At 41.9% G+C, this 22,698-nt stretch overlaps 1 protein-coding gene across 1 annotated transcript in view; it reads left to right on the forward strand.

Moving 5' to 3' along the window:
- The window catches only part of COL12A1 (collagen type XII alpha 1 chain), a 110,149-nt gene that overhangs the window by 51,313 nt on the left and 36,138 nt on the right, over positions 1 to 22,698 (forward strand). The window contains exons 27-43 of the mRNA XM_065889016.1: positions 779 to 918; positions 1,172 to 1,304; positions 1,404 to 1,430; positions 2,128 to 2,270; positions 4,618 to 4,747; positions 5,375 to 5,514; positions 5,943 to 6,072; positions 7,282 to 7,424; positions 8,539 to 8,668; positions 9,304 to 9,446; positions 11,126 to 11,255; positions 13,019 to 13,138; positions 14,244 to 14,390; positions 15,838 to 15,954; positions 16,105 to 16,251; positions 16,783 to 16,857; positions 21,288 to 21,427. Of these exons, the coding sequence (XP_065745088.1) occupies positions 779 to 918; positions 1,172 to 1,304; positions 1,404 to 1,430; positions 2,128 to 2,270; positions 4,618 to 4,747; positions 5,375 to 5,514; positions 5,943 to 6,072; positions 7,282 to 7,424; positions 8,539 to 8,668; positions 9,304 to 9,446; positions 11,126 to 11,255; positions 13,019 to 13,138; positions 14,244 to 14,390; positions 15,838 to 15,954; positions 16,105 to 16,251; positions 16,783 to 16,857; positions 21,288 to 21,427 (2,135 nt within the window). The remainder of the gene's footprint in view (positions 1 to 778; positions 919 to 1,171; positions 1,305 to 1,403; positions 1,431 to 2,127; positions 2,271 to 4,617; positions 4,748 to 5,374; positions 5,515 to 5,942; positions 6,073 to 7,281; positions 7,425 to 8,538; positions 8,669 to 9,303; positions 9,447 to 11,125; positions 11,256 to 13,018; positions 13,139 to 14,243; positions 14,391 to 15,837; positions 15,955 to 16,104; positions 16,252 to 16,782; positions 16,858 to 21,287; positions 21,428 to 22,698) is intronic.

Here is a 22,698-nt window from a genome sequence, read left to right on the forward strand (position 1 = left end):
ACCCTTAATGGTTGGTTTGTTTTGCAGTTGTGCTTGTGAAAGTGGTATTATCTCAATGGGCCTTTTCATTGTAACTATTAGAAACAAATTTTTGGTGGCTCTGGCTTTTGTGTAGTTGGCTTTGGTTACCAGGAGATAGAGAAATAATTGACAATGAAAGCTCAGAACTGGTGTCAGACGTTCCACATTGCTTGTGCTGCAAACCAGCTGCAGCGCCTGGTCAACAGAAGGGCTCTTAGTTGGGATTTCAGCCATCATCAGCACTGCAGGGCTGGTCCTGTCTCTGAGTAGAGTTGATACAGTCAGCTTCACATTATGTGTAAGGTTAGTGATCTGCAGGAAAAGCTTATGCGTGGATTACTTAGATCATAAGATTTCACGGGCCATGAAGGTCCATGAACTCTCTGATATTATGGGCTAAAGTTTGTGCTTCTGTACTGCTGTGCAAAGGAGTCCAGGGTTTCCCTTAGATTCTCAAAAAGTGGGAGGGACAAAACGATGAAGAACCACTGTGTTAGAACAGTATGACTAAACGGTACCTTTAAAAAAAATCACCATTTTAATAGACGGGAAGTAGTCTGTTATAGCCATAAAATGCTTGCAGTTTTCGGGGCTCTCTCTCATATTTACTTGCAAATGAACTGAATTGGTTAGATACTTGGTTCTAAGCCATGTTGTCAGCCAGTTTTCCCATGTCCGTTAAAACAGAACAAGGCAGTTTTATTATATTAAGTTTGGGGATCACATCGAAAAACAGTCCTGCCTTTTCTCGTGACAGGCACTGTGCCAGCCCCAGCAAACCTACAGATTACTGAAGTAACACCAGAGAGCTTCAGAGGGACTTGGGATCACGGCGCTTCGGATGTGTCTCTCTACAGAATCACCTGGGCACCTTCGGGAAGCACAGATAAGATGGAGGTAGTGTTAACTCTTTTTTGCTCTCTCTCTCTTTTTTGAGATCGCATTTCATTATAGGGACTCTTGTTTGAAATGTGTATTACCTCTGTTGACTGAAAAGCATCCTTCCCTACTAGTGACTTTTGAGCTCATGGCGTGCCTCAAAGCAGGAGGAATATCTGGCTAAATGATGTCAACCAACTGCCGTGGAGTGCACGATGTAGCCGGCGACTTAACCTTGTGTGGGTTTGTTGTTTCTTCCTCTTTCCCTAAGACCATCCTAAATGGAGATGAGAATACTTTGGTGTTTGAAAACCTGAACCCGAACACTCTCTATGAAGTTTCCATTACTGCCATTTATCCCGATGAGTCAGAAAGCGATGACCTGACTGGCAGCGAGCGCACAAGTAGGTGTTCAGCCTTCAGTAGGACATTGTTATCTTAAAATGAACAGAATAGAGCTATGCCTATATTCGTAATATTTCCCCATATTCTGTTTTTTGTAGTGCGTTTGATACCCTTAACAACACAAGGTAAGAATTTAATTTGCTGATTGTACGGATGACCAAATAATGAATGAATGAATGAAAAATAACACCAAATCCATTGCAAACAGGCCTTCTGCTTTTAAATCGTACGGTGTTGATTGGGGCCTCTTTTAAACAGGTCTTTCTCAAAAATCTTTGCTCTTTGCTACTATTTGTTGAGGAGTCATTTGAGAGTCAATGACCATCATTTACCATCGGGTCAAATTTAGTTCTAAACCTAGGAGCAAGACGGGAATAAAGACACAGACCTACTAGAGCATGGACTTGAGGATATGGGGAGGGGGAAGGGTAAGCTGGGATGAAGTGAGAGAGTGGCATGGACATATATACACTACCAAACGTAAAACAGATAGCTAGTGAGAAGCAGCCGCATAGCACAGGGAGATCAGCTTGGTGCTTTGTGACCACCTAGAGGGGTGGGATAGGGAGGGTGGGAGGGAGGGAGACGCAAGAGGGAGGAGACATGGGGATATATGTATAGTATAGCTGATTCACTTTGTTATAAAGCAGAAACTAACACACCACGGTAAAGCAATTATACTCCAATAGAGATGTTAAAAAAATTTTTTTAGTTCTAAGCCTAGAAGTATACAGCTCTCTTGATTTCCTTGGGAACAGTGCGTATTCGTGGGAGAGGCATTCTCCAGTTTGTTTACTCTGTTTCTCAACAATCCTTTTTCAGCTCCAAAAAGTGGCCCACGGAACCTTCAGGTGTACAATGCAACTTCTAACAGCTTGACTGTTAAGTGGGATCCTGCTAGCGGTCGTGTGCAGAAATACAGAATCACCTATCAGCCTTCAGCAGGGGAAGGCAATGAACAAACGGTAATTCATTTTGAAAAAAAGTGACTTGGATAAATTCTACCCTCTCCGTCTCAAACCCCTCTCACTCCCAGTGTTTAGTTAGTCACACTTACTGTTTTGAGAGTTGCAAGATTTACTGTATCGGATGGAATTTTTTGGCTTCATCCCTGATGGAGCCTCACAGCATCAGGCATGTGCCTCCATGCATTCATGTTTTCCTTAAAAGCTATTAGGCACGGGTCATCCATGAAAATAGCTAGATTTCTGACTCTATTTGTATTTTCATTTCTTACATCTCTAACTTGATCAAGTGTTGAGAGTTTGCTAAACTTCCATTATTCTAATTTTTCTGTTTTTTGCATGTCATAAGGTATCTTCTAGATCTGATGTTTCTACATCTGGGTATCTGTTCAACCTAACTTATGCTATTTATCACTTTTATATTTATCCAAATGGAGGTTCCTGAGAAGGACTGTGGGACTACTGTAAACTCGGCTTTCATCTTCTTTTTCTTCCCAGCCTTCCCGTATTTAACAAGAACCCTTGTCCATTTACCTTGCTTACTTTAGCTGTCTGTCTTTGAACCTTCTTCAGCTTCGTTTTATGAAATGTGTGATCAGAGCTGCACACATTATCCTGAGTCAGGAAGCAGCATGATTTTTACACAGATAGGGCGATGCTTTCTGATTTATTGCAAATACCTCTTTTGGTGAGGTCTAGCATTCTGTTGACTGTTGGGGGCTGTGATTTTTCCTCATGTTGCCTTAGAGAGAGTGAGTTATTAACTTTTAATTGTCTGACTCTCTGAGCTCCAGCGAATGGGTCATACCTCTTCCCAGCTTAGAGGTGTTAGCAGAGGTAGATGCTGGCAGTGGTTAAAGGTCTCTGAACCTGCGCAGGAAGTGGGTTTAGCTGAACTAATGCTCTTGTGAGCTGCTGTGTTGAGGTTTCCATAGATCTAGACTTAGGTAGTGTGATACATTTGGATTAAGAATTTCTTATAGTTTATCAATAGTAAACTAAATACCATGTGTCATCAACTGGTTTTTATATAAAATAAGACACATTGGATGGACTGATAATTTAATGGCAGAAACAGAACTTTCGTCTGTGCCAGGCCAGATTTAGGCGAAGCTTGTCCTTAGCATTTCTGTTCTTGGTGATACTGACCATCCAGCTGCTGCCCTGGGTCTCTCTTTCCTGTCTCTCAGCTGTTTGTTATAATTAGAAGGAGTCTCATAAACTTATCCTCTGTACAGTATTAGCTGATAAGTCCTTAAGGTCTGTTATTCTTAAGGATATTTGCATTTTAATGCTAGTCTACGAAACAGTCAAAGCGATGAATCACTGACGCTGGCATGTTTTGGAGAGCTGGATGGGAGAAGCAGGCACACGCCATTCTGCTTCCTCCTGAGGCTAGTTCTACTAAGTGGATGCTTTCAGATTTGTTAAGTATCAAATACATTGATACTTTGTTCTCATAACCTCAAATACTAAATTTGTTTGAATTAGCCCCTGTGGTTCAATTTGCCCCTATTGAGGGGGCTTCACTGAGGTTTTCTCTGAAACGCAGACTGCTTGAGTGGATGCGTGCTAAGTGGGAAACATCTGGACCAACCATCCACATGTGGATTCGTGGGCAGCATGCCATTTTCATGCGATTTTAATTAGTATGGCATAAACATCTGAATTTGGTAGACCGTTAACAAATCATACAAATTTCCTTTCAGCAAGATAACTAGATGGCCTTAAGCAATGAATAAAACCCTTCAAACTCTGTAATCAGAGGATATTGAAAAAGCTTCCTACCACAAGGCTGGAATCCTGAGTGTGGCCTGGCAGAGTGTCCCGTCACGTAGTTTACACAGCTCATGCTGTTAGAGGGGCAGTTTTTGAGGGGGAGAAAACCAAAAGCTTTAGATCTTTTGCTGAGTCATTTAAATATGTGTCTAAAGCAAATAGCAAACATCTGTAAAAAGGTAAGAATAATACTTAATGGTGCAGAGCCTCTACTATTATGCAATTCTTTGCTATCTTAAAGTTCCTTTGCAGCTCACTTATGATAAATGCCTTTTTGGGGAGGAGATCTGTGAAATGTGTTTTGGATGAAATTTCACAGTGCTGGCGGCTAGCAAGTTGAAATATCTTTGTAAGGTCACCAGTTGAAGGCTTAAAATCCTTTTTGTGATCGAAAGTGCATATTTTACATTTAAAATTATACCCTAAGATACATTTTCAGGTTTCACTCCGGATCTTGGCAAAGGTCTTGGCAAAGGTCTCAAACAGCTCCCCTGTAGAAAGAGCGTTTTTCTAACAGATTAGTGAGATGGAGAGAGCAAGGCTCACACTTATCCCTGTTTTACTCAAGACCATGGTAGGAGGACGGCAAAACAGTGTGCTCCTACAGAAGCTGAAGCCCGACACTCCTTACGCAATCACTGTGTCCTCCCTGTATCCAGACGGTGAAGGCGGTCGCATGACAGGAAGGGGCAAGACCAGTAAGTGAACCCAGTCTCCCACGGCTTTTTTTCTTTTTTCTTTTTTTTTTTTTTGCGGTACGCGGGCCTCTCACTGTCGCGGCCCCTCCCATCGCGGAGCACAGGCTCCGGACGCGCAGGCCCAGCGGCCATGGCTCACGGGCCCAGCCGCTCCGCGGCATGTGGGATCCTCCCGGACCGGGGCACGAACCCGTGTCCCCTGCATCGGCAGGCGGGCTCCCAACCACTGCGCCACCAGGGAAGCCCTCCCACGGCTTTTAAAATAACGTTCACGGGGATGGAATCGCATCTTTCCCTGGAAACCCTGGGGTGACACAGGCTTTTGCTAATCTTTTAAAATGCATGTTAATAATGATTTAATTGTTTTTTAATATCCTTACTTGGAGTCATCTGTCTCTGTTCAAGGAGAAAGACGTTTATTACTTTCTAGGATAAAACAAACAAAAACCGCTCAGGGGCCAAAATCTCTCTGGAGAGATGAGACACGTGTCAGATGATCACAGACATTCTTTCCCTTATTCAGGACTTCAGCAAATATTTGTGGGGTGGGGAGACATCAGTGAACCTGTGTTTTGTGAGCGCTGGGTTGTTAGGACCACACTGTGATGTGCTTTCCGTGCATTTCAGAACCTTTGAATACCGTGAGGAACCTCAGAGTGTACGACCCTTCCACCAGCACTTTGAACGTTCGCTGGGACCACGCAGAGGGCAGTCCTCGCCAGTACAAGCTCTTCTACGCACCCACAGCAGGCGGTCCGGAGGAACTGGTACTTATTTCCCGTAGGGAAAAAAGCACGTTTGTTTTAGCTGTAGCGGAACGATCGCAAAGTGGAGCTAAAGAGTTAACCAATTTACCTTAGTGCTGAAGAAGTTCATACTCATTTGGTAGGACTTGACAGAGGGTGGTAGGTTGGTGTCTTGTGCCTGGGTGATCAGGGAGTTTTTGCGGGGGGTTGGGGCTAGGGGAAATAATCATTTCAGGGAGTTCTGAGAGGGAGGCTGGGGTGAGTGTAGGGAAGCCTTCAGAAACTCTGATAACAGTCCGTCTGGGGGCGCATCATTACATCCCAATATTATAGAACTTGCTTCTTGGCTTGGTCTTGAGTTAATATTTTGAGTATTATATTATTCGAAGTGTTATTTCTTTTATAAGTTTTTTCAAATCAGATACTTTACATTTTATTAAAATCTGTAGGTTCCAATCCCTGGGAATACCAATTATGCCATTCTCAGGAGTCTGCAGCCAGATACCTCATACACTGTTACAGTAGTTCCCGCGTATTCTGAAGGTGACGGAGGGCGCACATCAGATACTGGAAGGACACGTAAGTAAGAAGGCAGAAAAATATTGCTTTTTCATGATACGTTTTGCTTTTCCGTGTAAAGGCCATATAGGCCCATTGAAGAAAATTTGGAAAATTCATGATAGAGCAAAAACATAAAAATTACCCATAGTTTACCATCCAGACGCCCCCAACTGTTAATATTTTAGTGTATGAAATAAAAAGTTGTAATGGCATTCTTCTTCTGAAATGATAATTTCAGGATTTATAAATGTGTGTGTAATCACCAGGATTCTGTTTCACTCACAGAAGTTCATGAGCTTTGCTTTGTGCCTTATAAATTTGTGTGAGGCAGTGTTTTGTAACTGGCTTTCGTAGTGTCAGTTGTTGAAATCTGTTCGTCACATTACTTGATCGCACATTTCTCTGGTTTGCTGATGAAGTGCTTCCTGGCGCTGAAAATCTGTGTGCTTTCAGTCGCCATTAACATCTTGAGAAACCAGCGTATAGTGGTTTTACAATTCTTTCTAGTACTGCTTAAAGGCTTTGGGGCATACCTATAAATATTTCTTTGGCTTTAAAAATACACTTGCTGATGGCTAAAAGAGAGCAAATACAGATGACTTCTTTTGGCAAAAGATTAGCGGTCTGGAGAGATGATGTTATTGGCTAAACTAGAGTTTGGGGTTAATACATGGATTTAATTTGCATGTTTTCTAAGTCCCTATTGGGGCAGTTAACTGAGAACTGAGTGTATCTTTTCTCCCTCCTTTTGCCTTTTCTTTTAATCACAGAAGACATTCAGTATCTATTTGTTGAATGAGAAGGAATGAATGGGTGAATGTAGCTGATGGAATTAGATGGCTTCATCGGTGTTGTTAGTTTTCACCTAGAAGGCAGAGCTATAAAATCCTCTTCTCTATCTCTCCATTACCTGTGTTGGAAAACTGAAGCTTCTTGTCCCTTGCCCCTTGTTTTTTTATGGCCAACCCAGTGCTATTATCGTACTTTCACTAGCTTGTTTTTATTGGCAACAACTTTGCTTCCGTATAGACCAAGGACATAGTTGGCTAATTTTGACTACATTTGGATTTGCAGAATTTTCATCTGCTTTTGTGTGTAGATAATTAGAAGTTTAAGGAGGACAGTATTTTATCCTGTTAACAGAGTAGAAGTTTTGGAGAAGTGATAGCAAAAGCTTGACATATATAAACGGATGTAAGAAATATGTGTTGGCTTTTCTTTCCTCAGTGGTGAGAGGGCTGGCAAGAAACGTCCAAGTGTACAATCCAACGCCAAACAGCCTGGATGTTCGCTGGGGCTCGGCGCCGGGGCCGGTGCAGCAGTACCGCGTCGTGTATTCGCCCCTGGCTGGCCAGAGACCCTCGGAATCTGTAAGTCATGCTGTCGTCGTAGAGCTCGACAGAAGAATGCTGTAGATTTCACAGCATTTTACAAAGCCTCCTGCTTTAGTTGCTGGCCCGGAACAATAAGTCAGTTGGTGTGGTACCTACCGGGTCTCCTGGAAACTTCCTTTCCTGATGAGCTTAGGCTCAAGTTTGTGTCCTGTTTGGTTGCCTGTGAGGATGCAAGCCACGGGCCTGCCCATGTGTAATGCTTAAATGATTGCTTTTGATGAACTAAAGTAGGTGTATTAACTATAGGGTTAGTTAGCAAAAATGAATTTTGGAAAAATGCAAATTAGCTATATAAGTTGAAAGCCCCGGAAGTGAATGCAAATCATTGCTAGACCTTGTCAGTATGGGCTTTTGTTGTAACATACACGTCTTTGTTATGAAAATACCTTAAAGTTTGCCTTCATTGGCTCTTAACAAGTTGCCCAATCTATCTTCAATCCATAGTACTATGCAGTTTTCTAAGTAGATTAATAATTTTGAGATCAGAAATGTCTAATTGGACAAGGGATAGAACACCTATGGGAAAGTAAATTTATAGACTAATTTAATTTACAAGTCTTTACCAAAATAAACAATGACAATGAACAAAGGTAAACAAATGAGGAGGGATAGATGTGTTCTGTAAGAATATTGATTTGTATGTCCCTGTGTATGGTAGGACACATTCAGACAGTACTGCCCTTATCCATTGCATGGAGTAGCTCTCTATTTTACTGGTGTGTGTGTGTGTGTGTGTGTGTGTGTGTGTGTGTGGTCCCTTTTCTTATGTGTATCTAACATTCGGGATTATTTTGGGTAACTCTCATGAGCCCTGGATGTTGTATTTGAGAACCTTTATCATGAACACAAATGGGAGATAGTTGAAGTTACTAAGGGTCAAGTATGAACTAACTTTTTTGGAGAGGAAATTTCTGAGGATAAATTGCCCTTAACAGTGTGGCTTGGACAGCTCTCATGAGGTGGCACAGAAGGTGGTTTCTGCTGTGCTGGGCTCAGCCTTTTACTGTAAATATTACGATGCTGACTAATAAAAGACTCGGTAAGCATTTGGGCTGTGGTCGAGCAGAATCTGGTGTGTCCTCCCCTCCAGATCGTGGTGCCGGGAAATACCCGCACGGTGCACTTGGAGCGGCTGATTCCGGACACACCCTATTCCGTGAACATCGTTGCCCTCTACTCGGATGCAGAGGGGACTCCCAGCCCCGCCCAGGGCCGCACGTGTGAGGCGGAAATCCTTTCTCCACCGGGTTCCCTTGTGACTTGGGGCGGGAGGCCTAGGGGGTGGTGGTGGCGAGTGAGGAGTGTGGGGAATCGCCTCTACCTTGTGCAGGTGAGGGGACCTCTGGGTTGCCCACAGTCACGTTCAGCCTGGAGCCTTGGGCCCATGACTGCCCTCCCAGCTGAGTGACGTCGTTTGGCCGTCTTCTCATCTGGTACCCCAGTTACGGAGGGGTTTCTTCCCTTCTTCTGCCTGCGGTGGGTCTTCTCACCAACGGGGCACTTTGGAAGTGTTAGGGCGCGGGCTCTCTGTTTCATTAAACAGGAGGTGCCTATAGCAGTTAAAATAATCCCTTTCTCTCCCAGCCTGTACTTTCACGTTCAAACCTAGCTCTCTGTCACTGGAAGTTCAGCATGTCATCGTAGCTCTGAATGCAGCACTTTCTACTGGCTATGGTTTCACGTTAGAGCCGTAGATGTGTATTTCATCACAAGGGAGTAAGCGACCCAGAGAGTCGTGAAGGACCGGGGTACGGTTACCCTGCCCTGGGTCCCGTTCTTTCATGCCCCTCCCTCCACCCCGGTGTCCACTGTGGTCACAGACAGGAAACTAACTCTGTGGTATTTATTTATTTAGTACCACGAAGTGGACCAAGAAATCTGAGGGTCTTCGGGGAGACAACCAACAGCCTCTCGGTAGCCTGGGACCACGCTGATGGGCCAGTTCAGCAATACAGGATCATTTACTCTCCCGCCATCGGTGACCCAGTTGATGAATATGTGAGTCGGTGACTCATTCATTTGAGCATTTTGTCATGTCTTACCTGGTTGGAGGGTGAAAGGAAGCTTTCTTCTTTAGGAAGTGCTGTGATTACAGTTGAGTCTTTCTCTGATGTGATATTGGGGCCACCTGCACGATCAGTATCTTTGGGCTCATTTCTCTTCTAAACACAGGTTGAAAAATTATCTTATCTCATAAAAATGTGTATTTCTAACTATCTAATTATATCATAGGAACTGAGTTGGTGAAACATGATAGCTATTATTCTGAGCTACCTAACTTATTGTTCGAGTTATGTGACTCTAAATCTTAACTTTTTTTTTTTTTTTTTGCGGTACGCGGGCCTCTCACTGTTGCGGCCTCTCCCGTTGCGGAGCACGGGCTCCGGACGCGCAGGCTCAGCGGCCATGGCTCACGGGCCCAGCCGCTCCGTGGCATGTGGGATCTTCCCCGACCGGGGCACGAACCCGTGTCCCCTGCATCGGCAGGCGGACTCTCAACCACTGCACCACCAGGGAAGCCCCAAGCTCCTATTTTTATTAATCAGAAACCCATGTAACTGCCATTTAAGAGTTTCTGATCAAGACGGGGTAAGCGGTATCACCACACTTAGTTTGCCAAAGCAGAGAAGCTCCTGCTTTAGTGTTTATTCAGCCTTGCCATGGATAAATACGCAATTTCCCGTCACTTTCTGAAAACATTAAAAATGTAATTTCCCTCCCAATTCACCATTTAGAATTAGGGGACTCTGTGCTGGAATCTATGGTTTAAGTGATCCCTGCTTTTTGTAGAAGCAAAGCATAGAGTTGGAAGAGAGACTGAGAGGTCTGTCTGGTTCATTTGCTCTTCGTGGGGGCAGCTGAATGTATTTTCCATTTCCTCTTTTTCCCCTAATTAATATTAGCAAAACTGATACTTTTTTTAATATAAATTTATTTATTTTATGTTTGGCTGCTCTGGGTCTTCGTTGCCGCACGCGGGCTTTCTTTAGTTGCGGCGAGCTGGGACTACTCTTCGTTGCAGTGCACGGGCTTCTCATTGTGGTGATTTCTCGTTGTGGAGTGCAGGCTCAGTAGTTGTGGCTCGCAGGCTGAGTAGTTGTGGCTCACGGGCTTAGTTGCTCCACGGCGTGTGGGATCTTCCCGGACCAGGGCTCGAACCTGTGTCCCCTGCATTGGCAGGCGGATTCTTAACCACTGCACCACCAGGGAAGCCAAAACTGATGCTTTTGAGGACAGAAACTGAGTCCGCTTTTGCTCCCCAGTGGCTGGTACCACACCTGGCCCACGGTGGGCACAGGGTGCACATTTGTGGAAGGAGTCCCACGAAACTGACACACATGGAGGAGTGGGGAAGGAAGGGAGTGCAGTGGTGCTCAGTCACGTGTGTGGAGGTGCTGTACGAGATACTGCCTTTCATCCTCACGGCTTCCATCCTTCCTTCTGAGACGCTGAGCCACAAGACTGGGAGGTGGCTGATGCGGGATCTGAGCTGAGACCTGCCTGACTCTAAAACCATTCCCCTTGCTGCACAGTGGTAGACAGTGTGCCTCGCCCTGAGCATTGTGCAAGAAAAAGAAACGATGAAGAAAACACTACTGTTTATGGGAATGCGTACAAAAGTATTGATCTGGAAGTCCTCTAGCTGATGATAACTCATAATTTAACTTCCCCTGCAGACCACTGTCCCAGGCAGAAGGAACAATGTAATGCTACAGCCCCTGCAATCTGATACCCCATATAAAATTACTGTTATTGCTGTTTATGAAGATGGAGATGGTACCCATTTGACAGGAAATGGAAGAACTGGTAAATGTCTTAAACCTTTTATAATCTTTAAATTTGGTAGTATTTGAGTATATACGTCTCAGACACTCCATTAATACTGCATTAACATTTGTATTAGGTATTGAATTTTGTCAGAATGGTGTGACAACAGAATGTGTTATTAACTTTTTAAAGGTCCACTGAAAGAAGGAAAATGAGACACAAATCTGCATATTTTGCTTTGCTTGAGATAGTTTTATTCTTTGGAAAACCACTGCTTAGTCACCGAATAATGTTTTAGTTTGTGTGGTATCGGTTAAGGCTATAGCTGTTAACTCAGTCAAAGAAGTGTTCAGCAAGAAAGACCCCATCACCATAGAATCTTAAGTCACGAAAAAGAAGCAGGATGATTGGTAATCATCTTCTGTCTTTACAAATTCAGCTTTTTTAAAAAAAATTTTTTTTCTATGGTACTAATGGATTACCAGGGTTCAGGCCCCTTTTCTAGCCTGCGTGGGTAGCAGTTCCTTATGGTTTAGATCAAAAGTTCTCTAATCTGGTTGCTGGAATCATCTGAGGACCTTTAAAAAGGCTTACGCCTGGACGCCACCCCGAGAGATACTGATGTTAATGGTCTAGACGTGGTCCAGACCTGCCGAAGTTCTGGTGCGCGGCCAAAGCTGAGAGTCCCTGGCTGAGCGTGAAGGTGGGCTGGGCCATGGGTCCGCTGGGTTCCATTACTGGGAGACGTGGGTAAGACACTCTTCCACTTTGTTCAGCAAAAATCCACTTAAGTAACATGATTTCAGGCTCCTTGCTACACTTAGATGCCCAAACTCTTTTTCTACTTGAATGATCTTGACAACATTACAGGATTTGGGAGAGGTAACATTTGAAAACTCCTGAGAAAAAAGCAGGGCCAGAGTGTTTCAGCTCAGTCTTTGGAGGCCAGGAATTTGTATATTTATTGACAACTGTTGTCTACAGGACTGAGTCAACACAGACTCCATCTAGCGACTCAAGATGATTCTAATTTAACAGCTTCCCATTTTCACTCTTCCCTTAGGTTTCAGAATATATTTTGGTATTTTTCTGGAGGAAATGCTGTATTTCAGAATTCTGTACTTAATCAAGAACATACAAAAATCTCTACTAGATCTTTAGTTTTCTAGGAAGGGCCAAAACCACTTCTGGCTTCTCTTGTAAAAAAGGTTTTGAAGTTAAGTCCTTATTTGTGTAATGCTGTGAATAAAAACTCAGTGGCTGACTAACAGGCTACCTCACAGCGTTGATCTAATAGGAGATAGAGTTGGGTAGTACTCTGGAGGTGTGAGGATTTACTCTAGGTTATGTTGGTAGAGGTTATAGTGGTGCTGGGGAAGAACCTCGTTTTGGTCACTAGCTAGTTGTGTGGTCTTGGGCAAATCATATCTTATTTTTGTGATAAGATGGTTGGATTAAATAGTCTGTAAATCCTTTTTTTGGCTCTAACAATCTGTGATCTATAACATTCAAAAAAATGGTATGAGATCCCTTTTACTTTTTATAATTCTGAATCCAGTTCTAGAAATCACCGGTTCCTGAGTCCATTTGATTTGCTGTTTGAATTTGGAAAACTACTAAGCTATCTGTTGAACATTTCAAGACCTTTTAATTGTTTTCTGGAGCGGGACAATATGGGATATTATTAGTTTGCTCTCATGAGGCTGCACTGTCAACATTCATGGTCAATACTCATAAAGTTCTGTGCTCTCTCCTCGTTTGTCAATAAAAGGTCAGTAACGTGTGCCAATATTTGTTTTCAGTGGGATTACTTCCTCCTCAGAACATACACATCTCAGATGAATGGTATACGAGATTCAGAGTGTCCTGGGATCCTTCACCATCTCCCGTTCTTGGCTATAAAATTGTGTATAAGCCAGTGGGTAAGGAAGCACCTTTATCATCTTAGAAATGCATTGGAGGGTTATTTGTGCATGAGGGTGTTCTTCGTTGCATCCCCCATGATTAGATTCTCCTGATAGCTCAGTTATCACATCAAGTCCTCTCCTACCGGAGGTAACGTTTCTGGAAATAGTATTTAAGCCAATGTTCTAAAGTGTCATTGTTACTATGGCTTTAGATGCAACTCCCATTAATCTGCATGATGAAAGCGTCTGATCTGGTTCATAAAATTGCACAAATTGAAGCTGTGTTCAGACAACCTATATGTTAAAATGATTGTGAAAGGATGAGTACTTAATTAGTATAAACTTGTGTATTTTTCCCATTAGGTCAAGGTATTATTCCATTTGGGGCATGTGCATTTTAGTTTATTCACGACAGGCTTTCTTTTGGCTTCCCACGGGCACTTTCACCTAAATGGACATCCCCTCTATTAAATTATTCGCCATCTGTGTTTCCATCTTCTGTCTGTATGTTTAGCAAAATGGAAGCAAAGTACTTTTATAGTAAATTTGCTGGGGTATCTTCCATGCACCCAGGAAGGATGTGAGCTAGAAAAAAATAAAGGAGAGAAGGCAAGTGTAAGGATATGTGAGCCTGTGTAAGAAATGGAGAGGGAACTTCAAGGTGGAGGACTTGCAGTAACTAACCACACTGCATGGAACGGGGTGGGAGATAGACGTTCTTAAATCATCTCTACAACAGAAAAATGTTCATTGAGCACCCAGTATGTACAAAGCACTATGCTGCAAACTGGAGCTTAAAGAAGAGGCTTGAGAGTCTAGAGTAGTTGACGGTGTGATGATTTATTCGTTAAAGGAACAGTAATTACACACCTGCTACACTCATTAGTACACATGCTAGCTACTGTGCTATGCTTTGAGAATAACAAGGAAAAGGATTCGGTCTCTGCTTCCAGTTTTGTATTCACCATGTAATGCGGCGGGTGTTACGGGGAGCACGTGCATAAGGGCTATGGAATTAATGGTGTTCATACTATCATTTGAGTATAAGTTATTTGATTTTAAGAAAAATATGAGACTAGGGATGACATATGTCTATGTATTTTTGTGATTGTTATTAAAGGTTCCAATGAGCCCATGGAGGTCTTCGTTGGAGAAGTGACATCGTACACGTTACACAATCTCAGCCCCAGCACCACCTATGACGTGAATGTTTACGCGCAGTACGATTCTGGTCTCAGTGTCCCTCTGACGGACCAAGGCACTACCTGTGAGTCACGTAGCTTCTTGCGGTTGTAAGAAAAAGCGTAGTGTAAATGACCAGGTCCTTCTGTTTTAATTTTCTTTCTTTCTTTTTCTTACGCATGTTTCCTCGGCATTGAGTAGGTAACTCTTTTGTGTCCGGCTAAACAAATACTTAACGTCATATAATCAAGGATACAAAATGTATGAGATATGTTTGTTTCATAGAAAATACATTTTGAATTTTAAAAGATAAAAATTATGATTTTATCCATGTGGGATGCTATGTGGTTTTTCCTGACATTTGATGTTAAACATATATTACCTAAATGTATTGATCTAATGGAAAGTTTTCCCATAAATGCCATGATGACTGATTCAGCTTGCAGATAGATTTTGTTGTCATCAAGTGCTTTAATGGCTCTTTGCGGACTTAGCAGATAGCCTTTCGAAAAATATTTTTATTATTTTTCATGAGGTGTCGTTGACATTCATTGCGTTGAGAGGGGCTATAGGCAGACCTCATTTCATTGCTCTTGGCTTTATTGTGCTTGGCGGATGCTGTGTTTTTTTATAAATTGAAGGTTTGCGGCAACCCGGCACGGAGCAAGTCTACTGGTGCCATTTTTCCATCAGTATTTTCTCACTTCATGTCTCTGTGCCACATTTGGTAGTTCTTGCAATATTTCAAACTTTTTCATTGTTATTATGTTTGTTATGGTGATCGGAGATCAGTAATCTTTGATGTTACTATTGCAAAAAGATTACAATTCGTTGGAGGCTCAAATGATGGTTAACAGTTTTTAGCAATAAAGTGTTTTTAATGAAGGTATGAACGTTATTTTTTTAGACATAACACTATTGCACACTTAATAAACTACGGTATAGTGTAAACATAACTTTTATGCACTGGGAAATCAAAATATTTGTGTCACTCGCTTTATTGTACCAATATTTGCTTTATTCTGGTGGTCTGAAACTGAACCTGCAGTATCTCAGAGGTACGTCTGAATGTGGATTTTCCTACCCTTGAAAATCAGTCATAGAAAGGGAGGTCGGTTTCGACAATACCATGTTTTCATGTTTGTTTCATATCTGTTTCTTATGAAGAAACAATGTGAGACTTTAGACATTATTTTTGTCAGCCACAGTGGAAGTTTTAAAATTGTGCTGTGATTAAAAGTATGCTTTTTTTTTTTTTTTTTTTTTTTTTTTTGCGGTACGCGGGCCTCTCACTGTTGGGGCCTCTCCCCTTGTGGAGCACAGGCTCCAGACGCACAGGCTCAGCGGCCATGGCTCACGGGCCCAGCCGCTCCGCGGCATGCGGGATCTTCCTGGACCGGGGCACGAACCCGTGTCCCCTGCATCGGCAGGCGGACCCTCAACCACTGCGCCACCAGGGAAGCCCAAAAAGTATGCTTTTTTTGGCCTTTATTTATGAAGTAAATCTATTTCTTTCTGTCCCTCTTTTGTAGTATATTTGAATGTGACAGATCTGAAAACTCACCAGGTCGCGTGGGATACATTCTGTGTTAGATGGTCAGCTCACCGGGCAGCCACTTCCTACAGGCTAAAACTAAGCCCTGCAGACGGTACGTGTGCAAAAAAATGACCTGGAGCACATAGTAGCCACATTTAAAACTTCAGTAAAGGTGTCATTCTATTTATAAAATGATGTATCAAAATGTCTTTAAATATAATTACTGGTGACACTGGCATTTTTCCTCTGCTGTCCTAATCAGGAACAAGAGGACAGGAAATCACAGTGCGTGGATCAGAAACCAGTCACTGTTTCACCGGCCTGTCACCAGACACTGATTATGGCGTCACTGTCTTTGTGCAGACACCAAATCTTGAGGGACCAGGTGTCTCTGTCAGAGAACATACTAGTAAGTGTTTGAGTAATCTGGGGAGTCTCTGTAAGGCTTCAGAGTAGGATGCTCTGGGTGTGGGAGACATAAGTGACTCCTGTGTGACACTTCTCCTTACGAGCGGCAATAGTGACATGGTGGCAGGTCCTTGAGGTGGCGTCTGCACCTGGTTCAGCACCTTTACCTGCTGCAGATCCGTGCTGCCCTGTCAGAGTTGGCGTAATTGTAAGGAAAGACCTAAAGGAGGGAGAGCTGGCTCTAGCTGACAGTGAGAAGGTGCACATGGATCCGTATTAGTGACCTCTGCTCATCTGACTGTATCTGAAGGTCTTACGTTCTCCCTTTGCATCTGGGCTTCGCTTCGTGCTGCTGTAGTCAATGTTGAGTGACTACCAATGGTACCAGTTTGGGATAAGCTAGGATTCCCAGTATGTCAGTGCCCATGACACTTGATTTGTTATCGAGGACTGAAATGGCTCTAAAGATTTACTTTCTGAGATATGAAATGTGCACATGTTGCGTTTTTCTAATTATTATTTTTAATTCTAGCTGTAAAACCAACAGAAGCTCCTACAGAGCCGCCTACACCTCCTCCCCCTCCCACGATTCCACCAGCCCGGGAAGGTAAGTACAGCCATTAGGCAATGCATTCAGCTGATCCGTATTGATAGCCTTCTTACTTATGCAGTTGATATAGAACATTTCTGACCTATTATTCCTGCTAAAGAGTTTTTCAATTAAAGGCAAAGATTACCAGTCATTTGCTCTTCTGCTCCAGGCCCATTTTAGTGTGAATAAAACCAGTCATAGGGCTTCCCTGGTGGCGCAGTGGTTGAGAATCTGCCTGCCGATGCAGGGGACATGGGTTCGAGCCCTGGTCCGGGAAGATCCCACATGCCGTGGAGCAACTAGGCCCATGAGCCACAACTACTGAGCCTATGCTCTAGAGCCTGTGAGCCACAGCTACTGAGCCTGCGCATCCAGAGCCTGTGCTCCGCAACAAGAGAGGCTGCAACAGTGAGAGGCCCACGCACCGCGATGAAGAGTGGCCCCCGCTCGCCACAACTAGAGAAAGCCCTCGCACAGAAACGAAGACCCAACGCAGCCAAAAATAAATTAATAAACAAACCAATGAACCGACATTAAAAAAAAAAACAAAAAACCCAGTGATAAACCACTCTGCCTCTTCAGCTGGAACTCTGTTTCCTCGATTTTGCAGATGAAGGTCTAGGGATGCCTTAAATAATCCATTGTCGCATGGAGGGCATTTCTTACTTGTGGCTGCTGGCATCAACAGGCACTGGGGACCTTTTGGGCTAAATCTGCAGCGTAACCCCTGGGCCTTTGGCTTTGGAATTCCCGACTTCTGACCTAAGAAGGGCCCTGGATTACACAAAGCTAAAATATTTCCATTCACCAAGGTTGGAGAAATAATTGTCCCTTGTAGTAAACTGGTAAAAAGACATAGACTGAGCTATTAAGATTGGTCTCTCAGTAATTTGGGGCAATGCTCAGGGCTTCATCAAATTAAGTTTTAGCTAATTAACTACTGGTTTATTCTTTTCCCACATTCTGTTTCCAACATTTAATTGAAAGTATTTTTCTTTTCTCTTAGAAGGCACTAGAATGTTATGGTTATTAAGCCTATTAAAGAAGTAAAATTAAAAATTAAAAGTGTATTATTATAGGATAAAATAGTAGTGTGTTTCTTTAGACTGTTGAAAGGAATTCAGTAAATATTTTTGGCTTAAAGACATGTTAAGCAAGACGAAAAGACAACCCTCAGAATGGGAGAAAATATTTGCAAACGAAGCAACTGACAAAGGATTAATCTCCAAAATATACAAGCAGCTCATGCAGCTCAATATCAAAAAAAACAAACAACCCAATCCAAAAATGGGCAGAAGACCTAAATAGACATTTCTCCAAAGAAGACATGCAGATGGCCAAGAGGCACATGAAAAGATGCTCAACATCACTAATTATTAGAGAAATGCAAAACAAAACTACAACGAGGTATCACTTCACACTGGTCAGAATGGCCATCATCCAAAAATCTACAAACAGTAAATGCTGGAGAGGGTGTGGAGAAAAGGGATCCCTCTTGCACTGTCGGTGGGAATGTAAATTGATACAGCCACTATGGAGACCAGTATGGAAGTTCCTTAAAAAACTACAAATAGAACTACCATATGACCCAGCAATGCCACTCCTGGGCATATACCCAGAGAAAACCATAATTCAAAAAGAGACATGTACCACAATGTTCATTACAGCTACTTACAATACTGTTTACAATAGCCAGGACATGGAAGTAACCTAAATGTCCATCAACAGAGGAATGGATAAAGAAGATGTGGTACGTATATACAATGGAATGTTACTCAGCCATAAAAAGGAAATTGTGCCATTTGCAGAGGCGTGGATGGACCTAGAGACTGTCATACAGAGTGAAGTAAGTCAGAAAGAGAAAAACAAATATCATATATTAACGCATCTATGTGGAATCTAGAAAAATAGTACAGATGAACCTATTTACAAAGCAGAAATTGAGACACGGACGTAGAGAACAAACGTGTGGACACCAAGGTGGGGAAAGGGGGTGGGATAAATTGGGAGATTGGGATTTAACATATATACACGATTATGTATACAATAGATAACTAATTGAGAACCTACTGTATAGCACAGGGGGAAAAAAAAGAAGGTACAATCTGCTTGTAGGGCATATATTAAGTTCACCTTAAAAATGCATTCCACTATACAGTAGGTGCAGACAAATACTGTTTGATTCCACTTAAATGAAGTACCTAGAACAGTCAAATTCGTAGAGTCAGAAAGTACATTGGTAGATGCCAGGGGCAGGAGGGCAATGGGGGGTGGCGAGGGGGAATGGGGAGTTAGTGTTCAGTGGGGACAGAGTTTCAGTTGAGGAAGGTAAAAAATTAGGGAGATGGATGATGGTGAGAGTTTCACAGCAATGTGAAGGTATTTAGTGCCACTGAACTGTATAGTTAAAGGTGGTTAAAATAGTATGTTTTATATTATGTGGCTTTTACCACGATAAAAAAACATTTTAAAAAATGGATCATAAACCCACATATAATAATTAATCTATAAACCTTTGTGACCTGAAATTAGGCCAAGATTTCTTCAACATCACACCAAAAATGTGAGCAAAGAAATAATTGATAAATTGTACTTCATCAAAATTAAGAACTTCTCTTTGAACAACATTGTTAAGAGAATGAGAAGACAAGTCGTAGGTTAGGAGAAAATATTTACAAATCACATAATCTGCTAAAATACTTATATCCATATTACATAAATAATTCTCAAATCACTAATAAAAATACCAACAACCCCATTTTAATAAGTGAGGAAAAAATTTGAAAAGACATTTTACCAAAGAAGATATGTGAATACTCAGTATCAGTCATTAGAGACATGCAAGCCAAAACCACAATGAGACACCACTACGCCTATTAGAATGTCTAAAATTAAAATGACCACGTGTTGGCAAAGACGTAGAGTACCTAGAACCGTCATACGCCGCTGGTGGGAATGTAAAATGTAGAACTACACTGGAAACAGCTTGGCGGTTTCTTAAAGTTGAACATAAACCTACGGTACCGCTCAGTCATTTCACTACAAGGTGCTAAACCGAGAGAAGTGAAAGCATATGTTCCCATGAAGACTTCTACGGGAATATTCATAGCAGTTTTATTTGTAAGAAAAAAAAAAAACCAAGTAATTGGAAAAAAACAGGAAATGACCCAAATGTTCATCAAAAAGTGAAATAATAAGCAATAATGGAATAAATGGAATTCTTCTCGGCAAGAGAAAGGAACAAGCTATTGTTAAACGCAACAGCATAGATGAATCTCCAAATGGTGATGCTGGGTGCAAGATGCCTGAGGAAAGAAAAAAGATACTGTCTGATTCCATTTATATAAAATTCTGGAAAACACAAATTAATCTATCATGTCAAAAGGAGATCAGTGATTTTCTGGGGATGGGAAGGGGTGTGGAGAGGACTGACGGGGAGAGACTATTATAAAAGGACACCAGTGAACTTTTGGGGGGGATGGATATGTTTGTTACCTTTTTGGTGGTAATGACTTACTTCTCTGGTGTATTCGTATTCCACAACATATAAGATTGTGAATTTTGAAAAAAAAAAAAAGACACGTTAAGGTTTTTTTCTTCATAGGCTTTATTTTTTAGAGCAGTTTTAGGTTCACAGCAAATTTGAGCTGAAAGGACACAGAAGTCCCGACATGCCCTGCCCCCTCACATGTACAGCCTCCCTCCACTCTCAACATTCCCCCTGCCAACGCGGAGTGGGACGTTTGATACATCTTGTGAACCTATATTGGCACACCTTTATCACCCAAAGTCCATATTTACATTAGGGTTTATTCTTGGTGTTATACATTCTACACGGTAAGTTTTTATCACTAAAATGTTAAATTTTTATTTTCAGAATTTTTAGCTTTCAAGTCTGAAGATTCTAATTAAAGGTGTTTCTTTATTTTATTCCATCCCTTCCCTCCCTCCATATGATTCTAGTGGCCTAATTTAAAATGAAAAGACACCTTATCTACACCAAGTCTTTGATAATTATATACAAAAATCTCCATACCCACTGAGGGCTCTTCTTAAGTTCTCAGCATGGTTGTTTTTTCACTTGATTTCCTCCTTAGTTATTGTTTGAAGCTCCTTGAAGAATCCCATGAGGAGGGAGCATATGTTTGCAGAATGACCAGATGGAGTAATTCCAGAGCAGCAATTGAGGGCCAGTTAGACTAGCGCTTTTCAGACTTCTCTGTGCGCGTGAATCATCTGGCACCTTGCTACTGTTGATTCGGTTGCGGGACGTTTGGGGTGGGCCCCAGGACTCTGCATTTCCATCAGGCTCCCAGGCGATGCCGTTGCTGCTGAACCACACTTGGAGGAGTAGCAGGGTGTTAGATTACGTTTCTCAGTTGTGTGACTTCACTTAAATGAAAGAATTCATGAGATTTGGGGCTTCCTCTGTGTTTTTCCCCCAGTGTGCAAAGGGGCCAAGGCAGATATTGTATTCTTGACTGACGCCTCCTGGAGTATCGGGGATGATAATTTTAACAAAGTTGTAAAATTCATCTTCAATACTGTGGGAGCCTTTGATGAAATCAGTCCTGCTGGAATTCAGGTGGGTGTCGTTTCAAAGGTTATTCATCTGTAATGTCTTGCTATTTCCTTTAAACTTTTAAGTAGAAAGACTTTTCAGTATAAACTCCATTTTGACTTTGTTATTTTCCTTTTCTTTACACATAGACTTTTGGGAAGGACTTGGGTGCAAATGATAAATAAATAGAAAGATAAATATTCCTCTAGGTATTCTCTTGGCTAGATGATATTCCTGCTGCAGAATTTAGGGGAGTCTAGCTCTAACTTCCTGCTTAAATCTTTTGACAATGATACATTTTCCTGAAAGGTCATTTTATGTTCTGGAAGTTAAATGCATTGTGATTGTTGTACCCGTTAAGTCAGGAGATTCAGTGATGGATAATGACTGGAGGGGCTGTGTGGAACCCTACTGCCCCCTCTATCATGACATTGCAGATATTACCTGAACCAGAAGAAGAAAGGCCATTGTTAACTCAAAGGGAAATTAATTTGTTTTCCTACAATGATAACTACCAATTATCTTGCTTTGGAATCACTCCAAATTTATTGCTTTTACTGGAGTGGGAACTTAGAAAAATTAATCCTTCCATGACACACCTCAAAGAATAATTCCTCGCTTAGCTCTGACCCACCAGTAAAGCTGCGAATCTCCTCCACTCCCAACATACCCCTGGACTCAGGGCCAGTGGCTCTGTTACTTACTACCTGGATTCTGCAACCTCGAAGACCCACTTCAATTCTACCCTTTCTGGAGAGGCTTCCTTGATAGTTTTAGGCATTTCAGACTCCTGAAGGGTTTTGTCTATGTTGCGGTTACGGCACGTATCTCTTTATATTGTCAATATTTGTGTGATTCTCTTCTGTCTAAATCATTGACTCCCTTAAGGCAAGAGACTGTATTGTGTTGTTATTTTTCTGAATCCTCTTTCCCTTCCCATTTCTCTTGGTGAAGTTTCTTCTTTATTCAGGCAGGTACATCTTACAGATGTTATGAAAATAAGAGATTTTTGACATAAATCACAAATAATTTCATCAACAAATCATGTCTTCTTTTATGCAATAATGCTTTGTGGAATATGTTAAATTTCAAATCCCCAAATAATTCTGTAGATGTTATTCCAACCCAAGAAGAGTAAAATGCCAGGCTAGTTACAGTCTTAATTTAAAGTGTGAGCCAGTAAGCCTTTTTTGAAATCCTTTTAGAAATTAAGATTTCTGATAAAAAATAAGAAAAAAAGCCACCATATTTTATTAACTTCTCTGTGCCAGCTACTTTGTATACATGATTCTCAT

The sequence above is a fragment of the Phocoena phocoena genome, chromosome 12, assembly GCF_963924675.1.
Source record: "Phocoena phocoena chromosome 12, mPhoPho1.1, whole genome shotgun sequence".
Lineage (NCBI taxonomy): Eukaryota > Metazoa > Chordata > Mammalia > Artiodactyla > Phocoenidae > Phocoena > Phocoena phocoena.